The 21,615-nt window shown below is 39.3% G+C and overlaps 1 protein-coding gene across 6 annotated transcripts in view; it reads left to right on the top strand.

Annotated features, from left to right (window-relative positions):
* CEP170 (centrosomal protein 170) overlaps positions 1 to 19,162 on the top strand; it is a 70,655-nt gene extending 51,493 nt beyond the window's left edge. For 2 of the 6 annotated variants that reach the window (XM_060272878.1, XM_060272874.1), the window contains 8 exons: positions 38 to 1,885; positions 6,879 to 7,113; positions 8,044 to 8,221; positions 10,808 to 10,975; positions 13,509 to 13,597; positions 14,962 to 15,055; positions 15,967 to 16,018; positions 16,926 to 19,162. In XM_060272878.1, coding sequence (XP_060128861.1) covers positions 38 to 1,885; positions 6,879 to 7,113; positions 8,044 to 8,221; positions 10,808 to 10,975; positions 13,509 to 13,597; positions 14,962 to 15,055; positions 15,967 to 16,018; positions 16,926 to 17,212 — 2,951 coding nt within the window. In that variant the 3' untranslated portion in view covers positions 17,213 to 19,162. The remainder of the gene's footprint in view (positions 1 to 37; positions 1,886 to 6,878; positions 7,114 to 8,043; positions 8,222 to 10,807; positions 10,976 to 13,508; positions 13,598 to 14,961; positions 15,056 to 15,966; positions 16,019 to 16,925) is intronic. The other 4 variants (XM_060272875.1, XM_060272879.1, XM_060272877.1 and 1 more) reach the window with 3 other exon arrangements.
* Positions 19,163 to 21,615: the final 2,453 nt, after the last annotated feature.

The following is a 21,615-nucleotide window of genomic DNA, read 5'->3' as shown; positions in this document are numbered from 1 at the left end:
CCCTCTCCCCATTTCCCTACGTTTTACTTGGTTTTAGATACAGACATCAGTGAATCTGGCTTGTCAGCTAGAAGTGCTGCCTCCGCTACCTCTTTGACCAGCCAAGGAGACAGAAAGAGGCGAACGCTTCCACAGTTGCCGAAGGAGGAAAATGCCACAGAAGGACAAAGAACAAAGGTTACAACCCACCAGCGATCGGAGATAGGTGAAAAACAAGACACTGAACTTCAAGAGAAAGAAACTCCGACTCATACACAGAAAGAAATAGGGCAAATTAGTGACAGGAGCGTGACTAAAGCAAGCAGGGCAATGAATGGCCTGTCTCCTAAAACAGACAAGGCGCTTCTTCACTCCAACAGTTGCTTTTCTTCTGACAAAGAGAAAAGTGAAAATGGCAGAGAAACATCGGTGGTAAAACAAGCTTTGGCTAAAATTAAGCAGCAGGAACAAAAGGAGGCAACACATTGGACCCCCACTAAATTATCTTCTTCCAAAACACCAAACCAAGCTGAAAGAAGTAGAGACGAGCCGCCTGCTTCTCATAAAGCAGACAATAAAGAGAAAGCATCAGGGCGTGGTTCTGGCAAAGCAGAAAGTAAAGTGGTGCAAAGTGACGGGAAAAGAAGGAAAGCGGAAGAGGCAACAAGATGTCCAACTCCAAAAGGGTTTAGTGGGGATAAAAAAGAATCATCAAAGCCATTGGTGAGACAAGGCAGCTTTACCATAGATAAACCAAGCACAAATATACCTATAGAATTAATCCCACACATTAATAAAGAGACAGGAACTACGCCATCATTTTCTTTAACATCCACTAGTAGAATAAGTGAGAAAAGTGATTCAGTGGAAACAGATTCTAGTCTAGATACAACACTTATCTTAAAGGACACTGAAGCTGTAATGGCTTTTCTTGAAGCGAAGCTGCGTGAAGAGAACAAAACCGATGAAGGACCTGAAACTCCCAGCTATAATAGAGATAATTCCATTTCGCCTGAATCAGATGTGGATACAGCTAGTACAATTAGTCTTGTTACTGGAGACAGTGAAAGAAAACAATCTCAGAAACGGAAAAGCTTTAGTACGCTGTACAAAGATAGATGTTCCACTGGTTCACCTTCAAAGGATGCTTTAAAGTCATCTTCTACAAGTGCTAGAGACAAAATTGAGAAGAAAACAAAAAGCCGCTCTTCAGATGCTGGCTCGAGAGGTGATGCACGCAAGGTTGTGCAGAGCAGTGGAAGAATAAGGCAGCCTTCTGTAGATTTAACAGATGACGACCAAACTTCCAGCGTACCTCATTCTGCCATTTCTGATATCTTATCTTCTGACCAGGAAACATGTTCTGGCAAATCGCATGGAAGGACATCTTTTACCTCAGCAGACGAACATTTACATTCCAAAACAGAAAGTATCAAGTCAGCCAAGTTGAGGACCTCTCCAGCATCAGCTGGGCAGTCCAGTAAATCAATCACTCTCCCAAGGCCTCGCCCCACAAGGACTTCTCTCTTACGTAGAGCGCGACTTGGTGAAGTGTCAGATAGCGAACTGGCGGATGCGGATAAAGCATCCGTTGCTTCTGAGGTGTCTACTACAAGTTCTACTTCCAAACCCCCATCAGGAAGGAGAAATGTCTCAAGAATTGACCTGCTTGCTCAGCCACGGAGAACTAGACTTGGTTCTTTATCAGCACGTAGTGACTCTGAAGCAACAATGTCTAGAAGCACGACATCATCTCGTACTCCAGAAGCCATAATTAGAAGTGGCATTAGGATAACACCGCCAGCAGACAGCACTAAACTTTCTCCTAGAATGAGAGCGAACAGCATTTCTCGCCTTTCGGACTCCAAATCCAAATCTCTGTCATCAGCTCATAATTCTCCAGCAGGTATGAGAGTTTTTCAACCTTAATTCAATAATTTATCCTGTCAGCACTTTCACTTTTCAGTTGATAGGGACATACATGGAGCATTTTTAATAATAAAATGTAGCTTTAAAGTTGCTGAATCTAATGAAAAATGGTAAGGGATTGGCTGAATCTCCTTCACTGCTAAATGGCTGATTTATTCATGTCATTCAGCTTTTTAACCAAATTAATGGGGTTTTTTTGCTATAAAACTGGAACATGTGAAGACTAATAATGTTTGGGATGTCAGAATTATTTTTCAGATCTAGTGCTTGTAGTATGTAGCATTTTGAACTTGGATTTGGATTATGAGAGGCCAGTGCTTATTATCTATCGCTTCACACTTGGCTTTGGTTCTCCAGTTGACTGAGAATTACTACCTAATTTCATAATGGGCCCCTGAAAAGGCATGTTAACCTAGTCATTAGTTTGGTATAGTGCATGAGGAAAAAACTGAAATGCAGCAATCTACGCATGGATTATCTTCATGTATAACTAGTTTTTGTCTGCCTCTATCTGGGGGTTATATTATTTGCATATCCATCACCTTGTGAAACATTCAGGCCAAGATCTTAATGGCCATGCACGCACTAGGAGTTCCCAGGGCGTTTCTTTCATCGTAGTCATTCAGCTATACCTAAAAGCCATGCCCAAGGGATTGGGAAAACCTCCAGAGTAGCATCTGGCATAGTATGAGCAGCTCCAGCCAGATAGAAAAAAATACTGTGTGTACACAAGGCTATATGAATCATGGTTACAGGATAGAAGGCCTATTAGCTATTTTTGAGAATGATACACAACTAGGTAAAAAGCATTTGTAGATACTATTTCATTCTATTGGAGACATTAGGACTGCTGCAACTGTCATTTTAAACTATTTGTAAATCATGGTTTGGGTTTTTGAGACTGCAGCAAACTTTTGGCACAAGCATCATAAAATGTTCACTTTGGGACCTCTGCCCCCACCCCCACAACATTCCAGTGCAGATTTTGAGAGAGAGAGAGAAAGGAAGAGCCACAGGTGTCTGCTAACACCATGTTGGGTGGCACCCATTTTTAAGCATGATCCTTTTCCTGCCATCATGGTATCCCAGCAATTGATATCCCATTCTTAATTGATAAATTAACATAATATAATTGATCATGGAGTCACTTCCAGTAAAGGTTAGGCTAGAGATAATTTGAGGCGGTTGCTGATGACATGAATGGGTTGGGTTATGACCCTCTTCATGTGACGGAGGCAGGAGAGCAAAGAATTCTGGGAGGCAGGCACAGTCCCCTCAGATTTTTCTCTCCTGCCTGACTAGATTAGAGATACTTTAAAGGAATAAAATAAGTTTTACAATTCCAAAAAGCTCATTGAAAAAAACTTTAAAGCTGTACGCAGAGAGTGATGGCTCAGAATCAAAGAGTACGCACAAGTTACAAAATGAAAAAAAGAGGAATATAGAAATAGGCAATAATAATAATGTGGTAATAAAAACAGTAATAAAATTAATGTCGCAATGTTAGATGCTGTAAAACAGTTCTGCTATAGAATGCTTCTTATACAGGATGAGTAACTGCATTTGTTCAGACATTACTTATTGAGAAGAAAGTAAAAAAGGAGTTGAATTCTCACTCTCCCCCTCCCCACTGCAAAGAGAAATTTAATTTCTGTTGGAGACTGAATGCAGTGGCACCTCTGGTTAAGAACTTAATTCGTTCTGGAGGTCTGTTCTTAACCTGAAACCATTCTTAACCTGAGGTAGCACTTTAGCTAATGGGGCCTCCCGCTGCCCCCCGCCGCACAATTTCTGTTCTCATCCTGAGGTAAAGTTCTTAACCCGAGGTACTACTTCCGGGTTACCGGAGTCTGTAACCTGAGGTGTTTGTAACCCGACGTACCACTGTATCTCCTTAATTCTGCATCACATCAAGTGCAGGTTAGAAGTTGTTGTCTTTTTTTAAATCATCCCTTCACCAAGTTCAATTACAGAGCAGTATACAGCAGATATAAATAATAAATTAGTAAATTCCTAGTACAATAAGATGATAATAATAAGACATTAACAATCTTGATAAAAGACAGCAGATAAAAATGACAAGGAAAACTAAGCTATTCAAATTTAAATAAATTGAAGGCTTAACCTGTTGCCAAAAAGATTGTAAAGTAGATGCCAGGTACTCTTGTTTTGGGAGTACATTCCAAACCTAGGGTTCCACCACTGACAAAGCCCTCTCCATTTTAATTATATCTTCCAGTAAACAAGGCTTGGAGTAGAGTGTCAACAGAAGATCTTAAGGCATGGGTAGGCTGGAATGGGAAGAATTGCTCCTTCAGGTTTTTGGGTCGCAAGCCATTTAATTACAGGCAGTGACCGTTTGACATGCGTCCAATTAATGTGCAATCACGCACATGCTGGTCACTGCCAACCCCAGAAGTGGCCTAAAAATGGGGCGGGCTTATGCACACTTGGCCGATGCACGAGGGGGCCAGGAATGGAACCCCCACTCAAAATGGTTGCCACCTGTACATACTTGCCACAAAATATATCTTGAAATAGGTATTCTATTTCAGTATATGCATTTCTCAATCTTTTTTAACCTACATTACCCATTTTAATGTAATTCAGTATATTTTTTGAGTTGAGTATTGCATTTCCAAATTCATTGAGGTACAAAATAATTCTCTTCTGATTTGGACTTGAAGATGTGGATCTGGTCAGTTTGCCTCTAAATTCAGAGACAATATATTCCTCCTGCATCCTTTCCATGAGCTCGTTACATGCAGAATGGGCCCAGCCTGTGGAACATTGTAGCACCAGTCTGTTAGCCCGGAGAGCTTCTTGGGACACAAGAGAGTTGCTGCTCTACTGGGAAATGCTGTTCAACAGGCAAATGCCCAGAAGCTCCTCTGATATCATTGCAGCCTTCTGGGTTATTATGTTCTTCCTTGTTTAAGAGACATTTGGAAAGAGTGGAAAAGTGATCTCTTAAGTTCCAGGAAGCCCAAGAGTCACTTCTCTGCAGCCTAAAAAGATTTCTGCCAAGGAGAAATGGGAGCTTGCTTCATTGATCTCTGCGAAACAGCAAGCTCATGTTTCCTGTTAGAAAAAAGCAAAGCAGCAATTCTTTTGCAGGCTTTTTAGCCTTCTTGGTACTGATGGAACTAAAATGAGCATGAAGAAAGTTACTGCTCTTTGTATCTCTTCCTGGTTATGTTGTAGCCTGTTAATTGGATGTCTAAGTTTGTATTTAACAGAATTCTCAAAAATCGGTTTAATTTTTTTCCACGTCTGTGTTTTTAAAATAGTGGAATTACTTAATACAAGCAAATGCTTTAAATCTGTATATCTTCATTAATATGATAAACAAATATTTTGTACACAGAGGCATACCGTCTTCTCCCAGACCCAGATCCTGCTGTTGAAACTTACAGTGGTAGAGTACTAGAAATCATATTTTGTTTCTAAAATTTCACTCCTAAATATTTGGTTTTTTGGAAAACAATTACTTTAAATTCTCATATTGTACAATGCTGGGGTGCAGGAGTAGCTCCAAATTCATAAAACTATAACTTAAAAAAAATATTCTGACTATTGAAGTAACTCGGAAATAAAGGGAAATTCAAATCAATTTGAAATGTTTTACAAAAAAAACAAAAACAACAATCGGGTCCAACTCATGACAACTCTCTGACCCTCAGTGATTGTTTTGCATGCTTTTAGAAATAAGTGCTTTTTCTGCTTATTAAAAAAAAGCTTTTTAAACTAAAGATGAGAAACTGCAAAAGTGTATATATTCCAGTGTGTCTTATTAATATGTGAAAGCCACACTAGGAAACTTTTTCTGCTACAGGGTAGAGTAAAGCTACTTTAGATAATTTAAAATAAGTAAAACTTGACATATTCATTAGCATCTGCATATTATCTGGCAATGAAATATTTTCATTATTCAATTAATTGTACTGGAATAATGCTATATTCTAAATTCACAACGTATCTTTACAAGCTATTATTATAATCTGATCTGAAAATATTGCAATTATTTTTACATTGCAACACATGCAAATAATTCACATTGCACTGTATTGTAAATTATTTTCATTTAAATTATTTCTGAACAGTAATACTTGTACTGTCTAAAAGTGTCATCTGTGCACTTAACAAATCTTGGCAAAAATGACTTCAAGCTTTTTGAACACCACATTCTTTCATGCTGTCTGACTGATCCATATAACAAAGCCATGTTTAAACAAAAAAAGGTAGTGTTTTGAATCTTCAGTTCCCTTAGGTTGTTTGGGTACTATTACATTTCCAAGGACTTGTATTTCTATTAGTCTGAACAGCCCTTTCAGGGGGAAAGAGGGTTGGACAAGGAAAGTGTTTTCTTCCTGTAGCCCTCAACATCTGACTGAAAATGAGCATTTTGCTTGCTATTGTTACTCCTCTTCCTCAGGAAAGTAACATTAGATTATTATTTCAAGTCCGCTATGCTCTTACAATGTTTGGTGGATGTCACCTAATGTTTCAAAATTGAATTTCAAATTCAATAGACTAGATATTTCCACCCCTACACTACTTCAGTTATTTATACTCCATGCCTATAATATCTCATGGAAAGTTAGGCTTTTTGACAATGGGAAAAATTTGCAGAAAAAGTACGACTCACTGTGTTGGAAAAGTGACAATGAATTGGGCCCTTGTTCAGATATATATCAAGCTCTTAGATAGAAGACTAGTAGTGTTCCTAACTTATTAACTCACCATTGTACAAAGAGCTTCCTTTTTCACATTTTTGTAAATTAGCATTTATTATTTAACACAATTTTAGTAGCTTTCTTTTTATGTATAGTCAGCAAACACTTTTGTATAAGGTATTTGGGTTTGGAATTAAGCAGCTGTTGTGTTGTCATGATGTTTCTAAAATCAAAATTTTATTCCTTGCAGTAGATACAATAATAATTCTTTTTTTAATAATTAAACTAATTTAGTAAATTCAAGATGGAGGCGCTTTCCTACTGATTATGCTTCCACCTCAGAAGATGAATTTGGATCAAACCGTAACTCTCCTAAACATGCCCGTCTACGTACTTCTCCAGCCCTGAAAACTACTCGATTGCAGAGCACAGGGACACCAACGCAAAGTAGCAATATCTTCAAGCATAGGATAAAGGAACAGGAAGACTACATTCGAGATTGGACTGCCCATCGAGAAGAAATAGCAAGGTTGGCTTTCAAGGGATGGTTACTTGGTTTTAAAACAGCATCTTATCAGTTAAATCAATTACCATTACGAAATGTGTTTCGTTTTGTAACTGGGTTTATACTCAAACAAAATTGATTTTTTCTACCACAGAAGAACTATAAGCTTCCTTTACTGTCAGTGAAAGATACTACTGTATCATAGTGTTCCTAAACACAGCCATAAATCCCCAGTTGTAATAATGGGTTTCACAAACGTGTACAAGTAGCTACTATTTAACATTTACTTAGTGCCAGTATGCTGGGACTTGGTTAATTAATGTTAATTAAGTGATAGAATCATAGAACTGTATAGCTGAAAGGGACCCCAAGGGTCATCTAGTCCAACCACCAGCAATGCAGGAATCTCAACTAAATCATACATGACAAATGCCACCCAAATCACACATGACAAATGCTTAAAAACCTCTATGGAGGAGAGTCCACCACTTTCTAAGGTAGCCCATTCCATTGTTGGACAGCTCTTATTGTCAGAAAGTTCTTCCTGATGTTTAGTTGGAATCTCCTTTCTTGTAACTTGAATCCTTAGGTTTGGGTTAATTATTAGGTTATAAGCCACTGCAGTTCTCCCTGGAACTATATACTGTAATGACCCATTTGCGCATGGTAAGATGTACAACCCTGGATTTCAGGTATTTAAAATGTTGAGATGCATTTTGTGCAATTATAGCAGAAGAATGATGGAGTCCTTGCGCAGCAAAGTTTCTTCAGTGCTGCTCTTGTAGCTGCCAGAGCAACCAAAGCTGGAAGTTATTTTAAACACTCGTACCTATGATAGTTATGATTAGAAGAAAATACTAAAAACAGTAGCATGTTTCACACTGTAAGGAACAGCAACTTTGAACTCTGAGGTTTATTATTTGGGATAAATTATGCTGTGTTAACTATTAACAGGATCAGTCAGGACCTGGCTCTCATCGCACGTGAAATCAATGATGTAGCAGGAGAGATAGATTCAGTGACTTCATCAGGCACTGCTCCTAGTACCACAGTAAGCACTGCTGCCACCACCCCTGGCTCTGCCATAGACACTAGAGAAGAGGTAGGAGATCTTCATGGAGAAATGCATAAGGTTCTTTCTTTTCTTTTGCTTTATCCTTCTGACATAAGTTGAATTATTTCCACCTGTGTGTGCATGAATCTCCATATTCTCAGCATACTCTTCCTTTAATGTTAAGATTGTTGCCTATTAAAAAAAAATTCTTAAAAAATTAATCCCAGTAGTTAAAATGGCCAATGCGAGAACAGTCATATTGTGAATACAAGGTCCGCTTTTCTGTTTACTTTGAACATAAGACCTTTTGCTTGTTTCTTTGTCATAGCCTCAGATGCAAGTGAGTAGTATCTCAATGCTCCTAGTAAAGAGAAAGCATTAGAGATTTGTTTATATACAGGTATTATAAAATACTAGGTGTAAGGTGAGATACTTTGCATTTTCATTGGTTGTAGGTGGCCCTGAATGTTACCGATCTTTTAAATGATTTACTTACTGAGTTGAAGTTCCCATCACTAATATATTATTGTATTATTATTATTATTATTATTATTAATTCAATATATAACCCATCCTTCCTAATTATAACAATTGTCAAAAACATTTAAATTAGCATGATTTCATGCTGCAGTTCAAGTCATACATTTCTCTGACATGCTGTTTCTATATGCAAAACTTGCATGTTCGGGTCAATATTGCGACCACCAGTGAGAGTATTTTAAAATATAAAGTCAACTCTTTTTTAACAATATTACTGTTTGTCTTTTTTTAACTATTTGGTTTGATTTCAGGGTTGGCAGTTTCCTGGGAAGATGTATTTTAAGGAGCAAGCCAGTAACACACCACCATAGTAACAAAATGCTACTGAGAAACATTTAGCAATTGGATAAAAGTTCTTTGTTAGAGTTGCCTCCATTTAACTTCTAGGTGTGAGGGTTTGTTTCAACAGTAATTTGGAATTCTCAGATATGGAAAATGTGGGCAGGATTCAACTAATTAGTCCTGTCAGCAGAAGTCCTGTGCAAGCACTTCCATTTTCCCAATGGAGGTTTGCCCCCTCTCCTCCTTATCCCCCTTGAAATTGCCTGAGGGGGTGTTGCAAGAACCCCCCAGAACAGTGCACAGGGGGAAGGAGAGGGGAATTGTTCCACCTGGCAAGCTTAGCCTTAGCACACCCGTGTCACTTTTCAATAGGTAAAACAATGAAGGAAAAACAGAATAGAGTTACCATTTGGTTTCACCAGTTGTACAACTGCAGAGTAGTCAAAAACATGTTGAACCATTTACAAAACACTCCTACAGCTTGGTCACAGAATCACTCACACGGCTGATCTAATGTAAACAATGTAAAGTTAACTAAAGAGACTCGGAAGTCCTGTGGCAGCTTCCACCAGCAATAAGTGCTGGGAATGTAGAAGTCTCAACTCATAGAAGCTGCTGCTGAGAAAGCCTGTTCCAGTGTTAACACTGTTCCCAAGGAGTAGACCAGTCATATGTGCTGGTGATATGACTACAGTGGTACCTCGGGTTACAAACACCTCGGGTTACAAACACTTCGGGTTACAGACTCCGCTAACCCGGAAGTAGTACATCGGGTTAAGAACTTTACCTCAGGATGAGAACAGAAATTGTGCGGCGTCAGTAGGAGGCCCCATTAGCGAAAGTGCACCTCAGGTTAAGAACGGTTTCAGGTTAAGAACGGACCTCCGGAACGAATTAAGCTCATAACCAGAGATACCACTGTATTTGAACCAGCTGTCAGATCAGATTCTTATGAGATAACGTATTTGCAGAGACAAGAAGAGAGAATCCATATGTGTGTCTGATGCATATATGTGGGATAAAAGAGAGATATGAGAAACAAGGTTTTGTGTTATTATTAAGGTTTCCCCCCGTTACTGAGCATTGACAAATTCAAGTGAATAATCAGCTGGCTGGAATTTGAAAATGTCTCTAGAACACAACATTTAGGGTTTATGTGTAGAGTTTATTTTATTTTTCTCAGGAAGTGGATGGGTGGTGGTAAACACTAAATCCCAAGATTTAATCTAGTAAAAAACAACCCTTTCATGCTAAATTCAGTGCCAACCCTGGATGTTTTCTGTTCACCTGTTGTGTTGTTCCTCTTGATTTATTTCAACTCCTTGTACATAGGTCTTAGTTAACAACATTATGTCCTATGTACATTTTTGTGAGTAGCAGGATATGTTTTGTGTGTAAGTGGTGTAATTTTTATTATGTTCATGTTGGTTTCTTTTTATTGTTTCCTAACCATACTACTAAGCTTCTGCTAATGTAAATATGCATTTTCTCTGAGTTAGGTAATATGAACTTACATCTTTACTAAATAAATATGAGTCCCCTTTCTCTTTTGTTCTGCAGTTATACACCACTATTGCATTTGTAACCTAATATCTATTTCTGTGCATTCATAACTAAAATAATTGCTGATGTTTTGGCAAAATTAAATAATTTTTTTGTTATTGTTTTCTAATATACAAGTAAATCGAATACTCTAGTTATTATTTTGACTTCTTCTGTTCTTTAGTGGCAAACCCATCTAAACTGACGAGCCTCATAATGCACCTCTCTGGTTGGTTTTAAAGTGAAGCTTTCTCACTAATTATTTATTTATTTATTTATTTATTTATTTATTTATTCCAGCTAGTAGACCGTGTATTTGACGAAAGTCTGAACTTCAGGAAGATTCCTCCAGTGGTAAATGCAAAAACACCAGATGGCAACGCTCGACCTAATGATTCCAAACCACAGACAACAGACCTACCTGAGCCCCCCACAATTACACGTCGTCGAACCTGGAGTAGGGATGAAGTAAGTATTGTCCATCCCTTTACATAAAGAGCTGAGTGAAAGGCCCAGGGAGCCAATAACTTTCCTGTTTGGACATTAAGTACCAAAGCACTACATGATAAACTACCTCATGAACTACCTCTATAAGGAAGAGCCATTGCTCATCCCCACACCCTTAAGCAGTTTCGAGTGAAACAGAGGCAGGGATTTGGAGTTAGTGAGGCAGAAGGCTGAGGAGGAAGACAAATTTGGGATGAGATGTTGGGTTTTCTTTGTTGATTTTATATTCCATTGTTCTTCCTAGGAGCTCAAAGTAGTTTAGGTGGAATTATTCCATGTTATCCCTGGAACAATTATGTGAATGGGGTTAGCTAAGAGATAGTGACTGACCCAAGATACATTTTGAGCTTCACAGCAGAGTGAGAATTTGAACCCCCATGAGCCTAAATTTGGCTATTCTTATTTGTCATCTTGCTTTGGTTCAAGTGTAGAACTGCCTAGCACTGGCTTGCGTATTATTTTTTGCTGCCCTTGATGTTTGTGTTTTATTACGAAAGTACAGACTGGGAAGATTATCTCTATTCACACAAAGTATAATTATTATTATTATTATTATTATTATTATTATTATTATTATTTATTATTTATACCCCGCCCATCTGGCTGAGTCTCCCCAGCCACTCTGGGCGGCTCCCAATTGACTATTAAAACAATACAGCATTAAATATTAAAACCTTCCCTGCCTTCAGGGCTGCCTTCAGATGTCTTTTAAAATTAGGATAACTGCTTATTTCCTTGAAATTTGATGGAAGGGCATTCCACAAGGCGGGTGCTGCTACCGAGAAGGCCCTCTGTCTGGTTCCCTGTAACCTCACTTCTCACACCAAGGGAAATGCAAGAAGGCCCTCAGCGCTGGATCTCAGTGTCCAGGCTGAACGGTGGGGGTGGAGACGCTCCTTCAGGTATACAGGGCTTTAAAGGTCAACACCAACACTTTGAATTGTGCTCAGAAACGTACTGGGAGCCGGTGTAGATCTCTCTGGGTGTTATGTGCTCCCAGTGGCCACTCCCAGTCACCAGTCTAGCTGCCGCATTCTGGATTAGTTGCAGTTTCCGGGTCACCTTCAAAGGTAGCCCTACATAGAGCGCATTGCAGTAGTCCAAGCGAGAGATAACTAGAGCATGCACCACTCTGGCAAGACAGTCCGCGGGCAGGTAGGGTCTCAGCCTGTGTACCAGATGGAGCTGATAAACAGCTGCCCTGGATACAGAATTAACCTGCGCCTCCATGGACAGCTGTGAGTCCAAAATGACTCCCAGGCTGCGCATCTGGTCCTTCAGGGGCACAGTTACCCCATTCAGGACCAGGGAGTCCCCCACACCTGCCTGCCTCCTGTCCCCCACAAACAGTACTTCTGTCTTGTCAGGGCAGGTAGGGTCTCAGCCTGCGTACCAGATGGAGCAGATAGACAGCTACCCTGGACACAGAATTAACCTGTGCCTCCATGGACAGCTGTGAGTCCATGAACTGAGAAATAACTGTGATAACATCAAATCATAATATCATGAGACCAGTGGCAACAATTGATGAGCGTACAAAGCTAATTGCTTGGCTTCTAGGACTCATAGATGGAATTCTGCTTGCAGAATAGAGCTTTCCCACCACTGTCCACTCTGCCCCTAAAAAGCCATACTTGAGGATTAGGGGTCTCGTCAGAAGAATGTTGTATGGGGAGCTGTGGCAGCAGTGTCAAAATTGACGAAGTCTGAGATCCTGCTGAATCCAAGTCAATGTGTTTGGGATAGCAACAAAAAAGGCCACAACTTTGATCGATTATAGCCAACCATGCTTGCTTAGGCATAGGGCAAAGTTCCAGTCATCTGACAGCCATAATGCTAACCAGTACCACCACCCAGCTTAGGTACATAATGACATGAGCCAATAGTGTGGTCCATTCTGTGACATTGATGTGTGAACAGCATGCCAGCCCCTATGGCAGCCTAGGACTTTCGATTGACAAGATCCTTTAAAGGGGTCCTCACAGTGGGGAACACCACAAGAGCCAGGCACCTGAGCTCACCACCAAACAGATAGATGCAACAAATCACACGATGCTAATGCCAAAGTGCCTTGCCAGGCCTTCTAATGATGTCCTAGGTACAAATCACAGAGGGTTTAGCAGTACTGTACACTGGCTATGGAAGTGGGCCCAGAATATTATCTTGCTCCCTCCACATCTCTACATGAAGGACACAAAGAAGAGCCCCTGGTAAGTGGGGTACAGATTCAGCAGGCATTCCATTGAGTTTTGTATTTTTATATTGCAATGAAAGCTACATTTGTGGCTAAAGATAATTTTCATATATTGACAAGTTGCACAAATTTTAAAAGTTGAATAGTACTTGTTCTGTGCTCCAACTAATGTAAACTGGTACATAACATGAGAATAATTGTTTAGGAAGAAAAAGCCATGATATTGTCACTTACATTTTTAGAAGGTGATCTAGAAACTGTACTATTTAAATGAACAATTGTCTTTTGAAACTCTTTCAGGTTATGGGAGATACCTTGCTGTTGTCCTCAGTCTTCCAGTTTTCCCGAAAGATTAGACAGTCTATAGATAAAACAGCTGGTAAAATAAGGTAATCTGTGTCCTCATCAGTAAAATTCTCTTCCAAAAAATGTTATTAAAATGTTTATGTCCTTTTGACTGCAGATCATATTCCATTAAAATCCATATAAAACCATTGGTTTATTTTAATAGGAAGAAATTGGCCCTTCCTTTCTTCTTAAAATATTATTGTTAGCAGTAGTATTAGTATTTTAAAATTTGAGCTATTAACAATGAACTCCTTTACACAGGGGGAGGGGGCATATAGTGTTAAAACAATATTCTTTCAAAAAAAATACAGCAAGAAAATATGGCCTTCTTATTCCCATTACTAAATTTAGTCAAAATAACATTGGAGGAAAATTGCTTCTATGTGGAACAGAGGGGAGTTGATCCTTCACCTTTGCTCAAATCCACAACTAGTGTTACGAAAATAAAAGTAGTACTTGTCTGTGTAGCATGTTTAACTACACATGAGTTTTAAAATAAATGTTCATCTTTTCAGTTTTAATTCTCTAACTATGAACTCTTTGCCAGAAACTTGAAAAACTATTCTGATACTCTTAATTCCTACTCGTTTATTAAAAGTATTTTTATATCTCATGAAAATGTTTGAAATGTGCTGTGTTCATTGAAACTTGTGAATGGCATTTTAAACCAATTATCCTGGATTGCTCGGAATAGCCAAAAGTTAATTTAAATCAAGTAAGTCCTGCCTAATTCAGATCTAGCACTTATTCCTGGAGTTATGTGAGTTTCTCAATATATTTTGCACTACTTTTTGACAGAGGTATATAAGATTGTGTATGCTGTGGGAGAAAGTGGATCCTGTCTCTTAATACTGGTGCACAGGGACATGCAATGAAACTTAATGTTAGAAGATTCAGAACAGACAAGAAGTTGTTCTTCACACAGCACTTCACACATCACGTACATCTGCTACTACGAGATGTATTGATAGCCATCAAGCTGGCTTTAAAGGGGGCCTAGACACATTCATGATTAATAGACTATTGTATTTTAATATTTTGTTGGAAGCCGCTCGGAGTGGCTGGGGAAACCCAGCCAGATGGGCGAGGTATACAGTGAGGGGGGAGGAAGTATTTGATCCCCTGCTAAATTTGGCTGTTTGCCCCCTGACGAAGAAATGACCAGTCCATAATTTTAATGGTAGGTTTATTGGAAAACATTTGGAATGTTTATATTTGTGTGCATACTCCGAAGAGAAAATGACAACTGGGTAAAATTTATTGTTCTGTAATTTTGCCTCCCCTGCTAGTAAGAGCAAGAGCAATATAGGCTTGCCACAAGATGCCCATCTTATTTTGAGTTGCGTTTATGCAAGTCTTTATAGCATAAGGCTTATAATCACTCTTCTGTGCTTTTTGGCTACAGAGTCTTGTTTAAAGACAAAGACCGAAATTGGGAAGACATTGAAAAGAAGCTACGAGCTGAAAGTGAAATCCCAATGGTGAAAACATCAAGCATGGTATGATGAAATGATAAATGTCATTCTCACACAAGAATGTTGAAAGGGGGAAGCAGTTCCTCAGCTGCTGAAGGTTTAGAGACGATCGATTTTGGATGCTTTTTCGCTAAGAGTGGCTGTAGCTCAGTGGCAGAACACCTTCCTTGCATGCAGACGATCCCAGGTTCAGTCCCCTGCATTTCCAGGTATTGCTAGGAAAGACTCCTGCCTGAAACCCTGGAAAGCCAATACCAGTTTGTGTAGACCAGGGGTAGGCAACCTAAGGCTTGGGAGCCAGATGTGGCCCAATCGCCTTCTCAATCCGGCCCACGGATGGTCCGGGAATCAGCGTGTTTTTACATGAGTAGAATGTGTGCTTTTATTTAAAATGCATCTCTGGGTTATTTGTGGGGCATAGGAATTCGTTCATTCCCCCCCCCCAAAAAAATAGTCCAGCCCACTACATGGTCTGAGGGACGGTGGACCGCCCCCCTGCTGAAAAAGGTTGCTGACCCCTGGTGTAGACAAACCTGAATGAGATAGACCAGTTCTTTATAAGACAGCTTCTAATGTATCTGAGAATATAGCCACTTTGAAAGTTCTTCACCTTGTTTTAAATCTTTATTTAATTAATAAGTTAAATTTATATCGCACCATTCCTCTCAAAGGAGCCCAGGGTGCCAAACAGCAAAACAATACAATATACAGACAGATATATAGATACAGCCAAACCACACATGTGGGTGTGTAACAGGCTTTGTATCTTCTCCATGAAGTCTGATGAAGGTGCACAATAGCCAATTGTTATGCACATAAACTACTCGACTTACATTCCCCCTAACATATATACAATCATTAATGTAATGTACATATTGTGAAGAAATGTGGATTTTCCCTTAATGAAACCTAATGCTTTTTATGTGTTGATGCAGGAAATATCATCAATATTGCAAGAATTGAAGAGAGTTGAGAAGCAACTACAAGGTATTTAATATTATATACTGATGTTGCGAACATCAGGGTTTTCAGAATACAAATAATTTTATTTTGTCAGGCTTTTGATTTGATTTTTTTTAAAGTTACAATCCTACAGAAGTTATAGAGGATATTGAAAGAGATGAGGAAAGGAAAAGAATGATGATAACCCCACTTTTAAGGTTATCTATTCAGTTACTAGGCGAGAATCAATAGTGACTTGACCCTACTGCTCTCTGCCGGAGTCACTACTTTCTTTTCTCCAGACCTTAGTTTTTGCTATGGACATAGAAGCGAAATCCCTGTTGGTGTGCTACTGGGCAAATAGTGGATCTCACAATAGATTGTTACATAGGTGGGAAAGGTCTTTTCAACTCTGCAGGTGACTGTTCAGTTTGCAGCTGCCTCCCTTGGCAACTGACAGGAGTGTGTTGCTATGACTACAGGGAGTACCACTACCCATCCTTGCTTCTTCAATGACCACAGACACAGGTCCTGTCCTGCCATCCAAAGCCCCTAATTCCCCATGTTTCTGGCCCCAGAGAACTTTGCAGAAAGCTGATTAGGTTTTATCCGTAAGAGAACTTGAAATATTGCCCTCCATCATAAGAAACTCTGGCACCAGGAGTGGCTTGCTCATCGGTGCAACAGCCTCCCAGCAGCAGTATCTATGCCCCTTATCAGGAGGAGCAAGGTTGGGGCTGCAAGAACACAGTGGCAAGAGCACCTGATTGGATCCGCCAGTGCATTCACAACCTCCCTGTCACCTTGCCCCTCCCTTCCTGGTACCATGAAAGCAACACTGTTCCCTGGGTGGCTATTGTAGTGGCTCCATCCCACGAGATGAGCTGCTCCTGAATGAAAAAAATCCTAGTAGTGGTTTTTCACCAACCTCTCCCCCTCTTTCTTTATTCAGTGATAAATTCAATGATTGATCCTGATGGGACATTGGAAGCGATGAGCAATTTGGGGTTGGCAAGTGCTGTCCAAGCAGCTCAGCCTAAGCAGAAGTCCAGCTCTGTCTCTCAAGGTGCCCGTCCTCAGATCCAGCCAAACTGCCAGCCGGAAGCAAGAGCTGTTCGACCCTCCATTGCCCCAGCTTCAACTGAACTTGGCAATGTTGAATCTGAGCATGATTTCAGCATACATTTCAATCGGTTCAATCCAGACGGAGAGGAGGAAGACCCAACTTTGCGCGAATGACAAAATGTTATCAGAACCTTTAGTACTGAATGTGCAGAATTCAGTGAAAGAGTCCTAGCATCATCATTCAAAAAGTAACAAAGTTTGGTAAAAGGGCCATTGCTTTGTTATACCAACTACTTAGCTGTGATGCTTTGGATGTCGCGCACACCTGACTCATTAAGGTAAAATTGGTATTGACATAGAACGCAGTTTGTGGTAATTGTATGGGCTTTGCAAGCACTTATTTTGAACCCTTTTCTCCATAGTTTACTTTGTTTCAGCAGACTGTTAAAATGATATGCAAGCAGATGAAAGTCCAGCATTATTAAATTTCTGAGTCTCCTGTGCCAAGCTGATTTGTGATTAAACCTCTTCACTCAAATTTGTATGAAATTATTGATCATTTAAACTTGATTCTGAGTAAGGGGGTCTAAATTAGGATCTCCTGCATCTTAATACCATGACACATTACAATATAAGGAGAATGCTTGACAATGCATTCATTGTTTCATACTGAAGATTTCAAACCATTGTGATTTATATAACTTCATTGCTATGTAAATTGTCATGAGGTTTACATGAATATTATGTTTGCACTAAGAATTTGGTGGGAGTTGAAGGTGAACATATCAGTATCAATAGGGGCTAATAACTTGGATGTATATAGAAAAGTGATCATAACTGTCCTTATTTTTTTAAAAGATGACACCACGACAATGGGGCAAATCCACCTCCCAAAAGTCTACATTTGGCCCTTGCTGATCCTGTTCAATAGGTCTTTTTGATGTTGATGAGAATGAAATGTCATCATTTTGGAACTATGAAACCAGTTTAATGTATAGCTTTGAAAGTCTATCCCTTTAAATGCTTTCTCATGCTGTGTCACCAAGGTCAAATAAAAATGCATTTATAAGTGCTCCTTGAGATGATCATGAGTTGTAAAAATTTCTTCAGAAGATTTGGAGATAGAATAGTGATAATCTGGTCAATAGACTGACTCCAGACATACAAATTGTTCATGTTTTTCCCTGTAGACTCTCTAGTAAGTCTGTCTTATATGTTATAAGAATTTCTGGAAGAAAACTGCTAATGTAGCCCTTTTGCTTATACTGCTTAACAGCAAAGCTAACAAAATATCTCATATAAGCCTATTTATCTTTAAAATTGTCCCTGTAACTTAACTTTTGGAAATAATAACAAAAGTAAATAACCCTATATTTCCAGAACACTGTAATTTCAAGATTTTCTGTTAAATGCAACTAAGAACTGGAAGTTTCCTGTTTTTGCATCAGTCTATATATTAAGGTTAAAAATACAATTTTGAAGCTTTTATGAAATAGTATTTAATATTTCAGCAATAATCTTATGTGTCACTTGTTTAAAACTACTTTTTCCTGTACATCTTTAAACTGTACAGGATTTTGGAAGTCACTGCAAAGTTTGACCAACTAAATATACAAAAACATTTTTTGTAGAGATATAAAAATAAAAACCCCGAAACCCTGTGTATATTGGCTTTAGTTTTGTTCTTTTGCTTTAAAATTGGAAACTGCCTCTTGTCAAACTCTGTATCCCACTCACTATTGACAGAGATCAGGAAAACACTTGTTTACAGATGCTGTCAAAATTTAAACTGGTGTACAACAAAATACATTGAGAGCAGTTACAAGGTTTTGGCCATCATCATTTCTCATTTCAGTGCTTGGGAGAAGAACCACAAACACACATATGTGGGAAAATAGGAAACAGATATGGAAAAATTAAACATTTACACCTTTCACGTAATTGTTTTTATTTTTTCAGACGTTTACACCTTTTGTGTTCTGTAATAAATGTTTGCATTTACAATGTTCTTTGTATGAATGCATACTCCTTATTTATTTTTTGTTACATTTATTATGTATGTTACAAGCATTTACAGCTCCATTTTTAAATAAAGTGTTTCTGGAACTTTATACAATAACTTGATATACATGTGTGATTAACTGTGTGAACCAGTAAATGTTCATGATGTGATTTGAATCAAGTTCAATAATTATGAAGGGATATTTTTCCTAAATGTACTGTGTGTTTTTGTGTCTGAGAATTAATTTTGCTGCATTTTGGACAATGTTTGTGCAAAGGACAATAAAACCACTTTAATTCCACAATAGGTGTTCATACAGAGATCTGTAGAAGTTAAAAACAATGTACATGTAGCAAAACAAGCTTGCCTGTAGACAAATCCTTACTCCTTTTGCAGGGAGAATTTCATTACATAAACAAAAGGTAGTTACACAAGTGCAGAGTAGGGGTGTCGGTACTTCTGGTTCACCCCCAGAACCTGACAATTGTAGCTCCCTGTAGCATATCCTGCACTATTCAAGAATATGGGAAATCCCTCTCTGTGAACAGAGCTCTGCTCATGGTTTCCTGGGTACCCATTGTAGAGTCGGGGGTGCAAGTGAAATATGGCAACATGGCTAATTAAAGCTTGGTCATCCCTCTGTGATTATTACATAAATCTAGATGAAAACATCTTAAGTTCTCTATGCTAGTGGTGGGCAAAGGCTCCTGGCTCAGCTTGTAATTAATAGAGCATCCTCAGGAAAAAAAAACCAGATTATTTGGAGTTTTTAATAATGAGACAGGAACTCTCCATTGGTTGTCCTACTCCAGGGTTCCCAAACTAAGGCCCGGGGGCCGGATGCGGCCCAATCGCCTTCTAAATCCGGCCGGGAATCAGCATGTTTTTACATGAGTAGAATGTGTCCTTTTATTTAAAAGGCATCTCTGGGTTATTTGTGGGGCATTGGAATTCGTTCATATATATTTTTTATCAAAATATAGTCCGGCTCCCCACAAGGTCTGAGGGACAGTGCACCGGCCCCCTGCTGAAAAGGTTTGCTAACCCCTGTATCTACTCCCAGAATGTGCTGCCAAGAGGGATTAACAGAGTGGACTGCTAGAGACTGATTAACACACCAACCTCATTTTTAAGTTCTGGATACTTGCAAGTGGCATTGATTCTCTGAAGCGAGTCTGAGAAATGGAGTTCTCAGTAACTCCTAACTAATTCCTTTGAGCCAGGGGCAACTGGGAACGTCATTGCCCAGACTTCTTGGAAATAATGGGCAATCTGTTTGAACATCCAGGCTGTTCAAATGATGAGGCTGCTGATACACACCTTCCCTGCTTTTAGAACCTCCTTTTCACAAGGGTAAGTGGGGAAAGAGAATGGTTGCTGGTGCCACCCTGTTTATGAAAGGTCCCACCCCTCAAAAGGCTCACCATATTTCTATTTTCTTTTAGTTATTTAAAGCATTTGCATCTTGCTCCATAAAAAAGGCTCCCACAGCAGCTTAGAGATCTCTAAAAAATAAATAAATCAGTCCCTGATTTCATGCTTACAACCCCAAAAGGGGTATTTTAGGCATCAGATGAAAACCTTTTTCTTCTTCCAGATCTCTAAATTTGCAACAGACAGGCATTTTGATGTTTTAATTCCTTGCACCAATGTCTTTTTGCTTTCTGATGTTATGATTGTTCTAGATTGATTTTATGCTGCTGTGTTTGTGCTGACATTTGCATGTTTGTGTGCTGATTCGTATTGTTTAGAATTGGTTCTTATTTATATTATTTTGTACTTTTAATAATGCTGTAAACCACCCAGAGGATTTTAGTAGTGGGTGGTATACAAATATAACAGTAATAACAGCAACAATAATAATGGCCAGCCACTAGGGACAAGCTCATTTTGAGCTAGCCCTGAGTTTGCCATAATTGAGCCTACTTGCATTAGAGATGTTGGCACAACCACCACTTTTTATGTTCAATCCTAGAAGCTGCTATACTGGCTTTAGGGTGCAGCATGCATATAGACTCTATATGCATAACACAGACTGCAAAAGGCATGGTTGAGATAATGTATCCATCCTAAATATTTAAACAGCCTATGATGGGGAAATCTTAGTTACCTGCAAATGCCTTTCTTTTCATTTGTCCAGTTTGTAGGGGTGCGGATATCCTAACAGTAAATATAGCATACCGGAGAGGGTGCTTCAGTTTTATCTACCAGCACCATAGCTTCTCTTACTTGGTTCCAGGCATTTTTTGCCTCATTCTTGACTTCATTTTTCATAATGGAGCCAAGCAGGGGAAGTACCCTAGAGTAACCATTTGTGAGGAAGTAAACCATCTATTAAGAGAGCCTAGGGCTTGCCGATCAGAAGAGCGGCGGTTCGAATCCCCGCAACGGGGTGAGCTCCTGTTGCTTGGTCCCTGCTCCTGCCAACCTAGCAGTTCGAAAGCACATCAAAGTGCAAGTAGATAAACAGGTACCGCTACAGCGGGAAGGTACACGGCATTTCCGTGCGCTGCTCTGGTTCGCCAGAAGCGGCTTTGTCATGCTGGCCACATGACCTGGAAGCTGTACGCCGGCT

This window comes from Zootoca vivipara, chromosome 3 (assembly GCF_963506605.1).
Source record: "Zootoca vivipara chromosome 3, rZooViv1.1, whole genome shotgun sequence".
NCBI classification, from domain to species: domain Eukaryota; kingdom Metazoa; phylum Chordata; class Lepidosauria; order Squamata; family Lacertidae; genus Zootoca; species Zootoca vivipara.
Note: the sequence above shows the minus strand (reverse complement) of the source record. Positions and strands in the feature narration are given on the sequence as shown.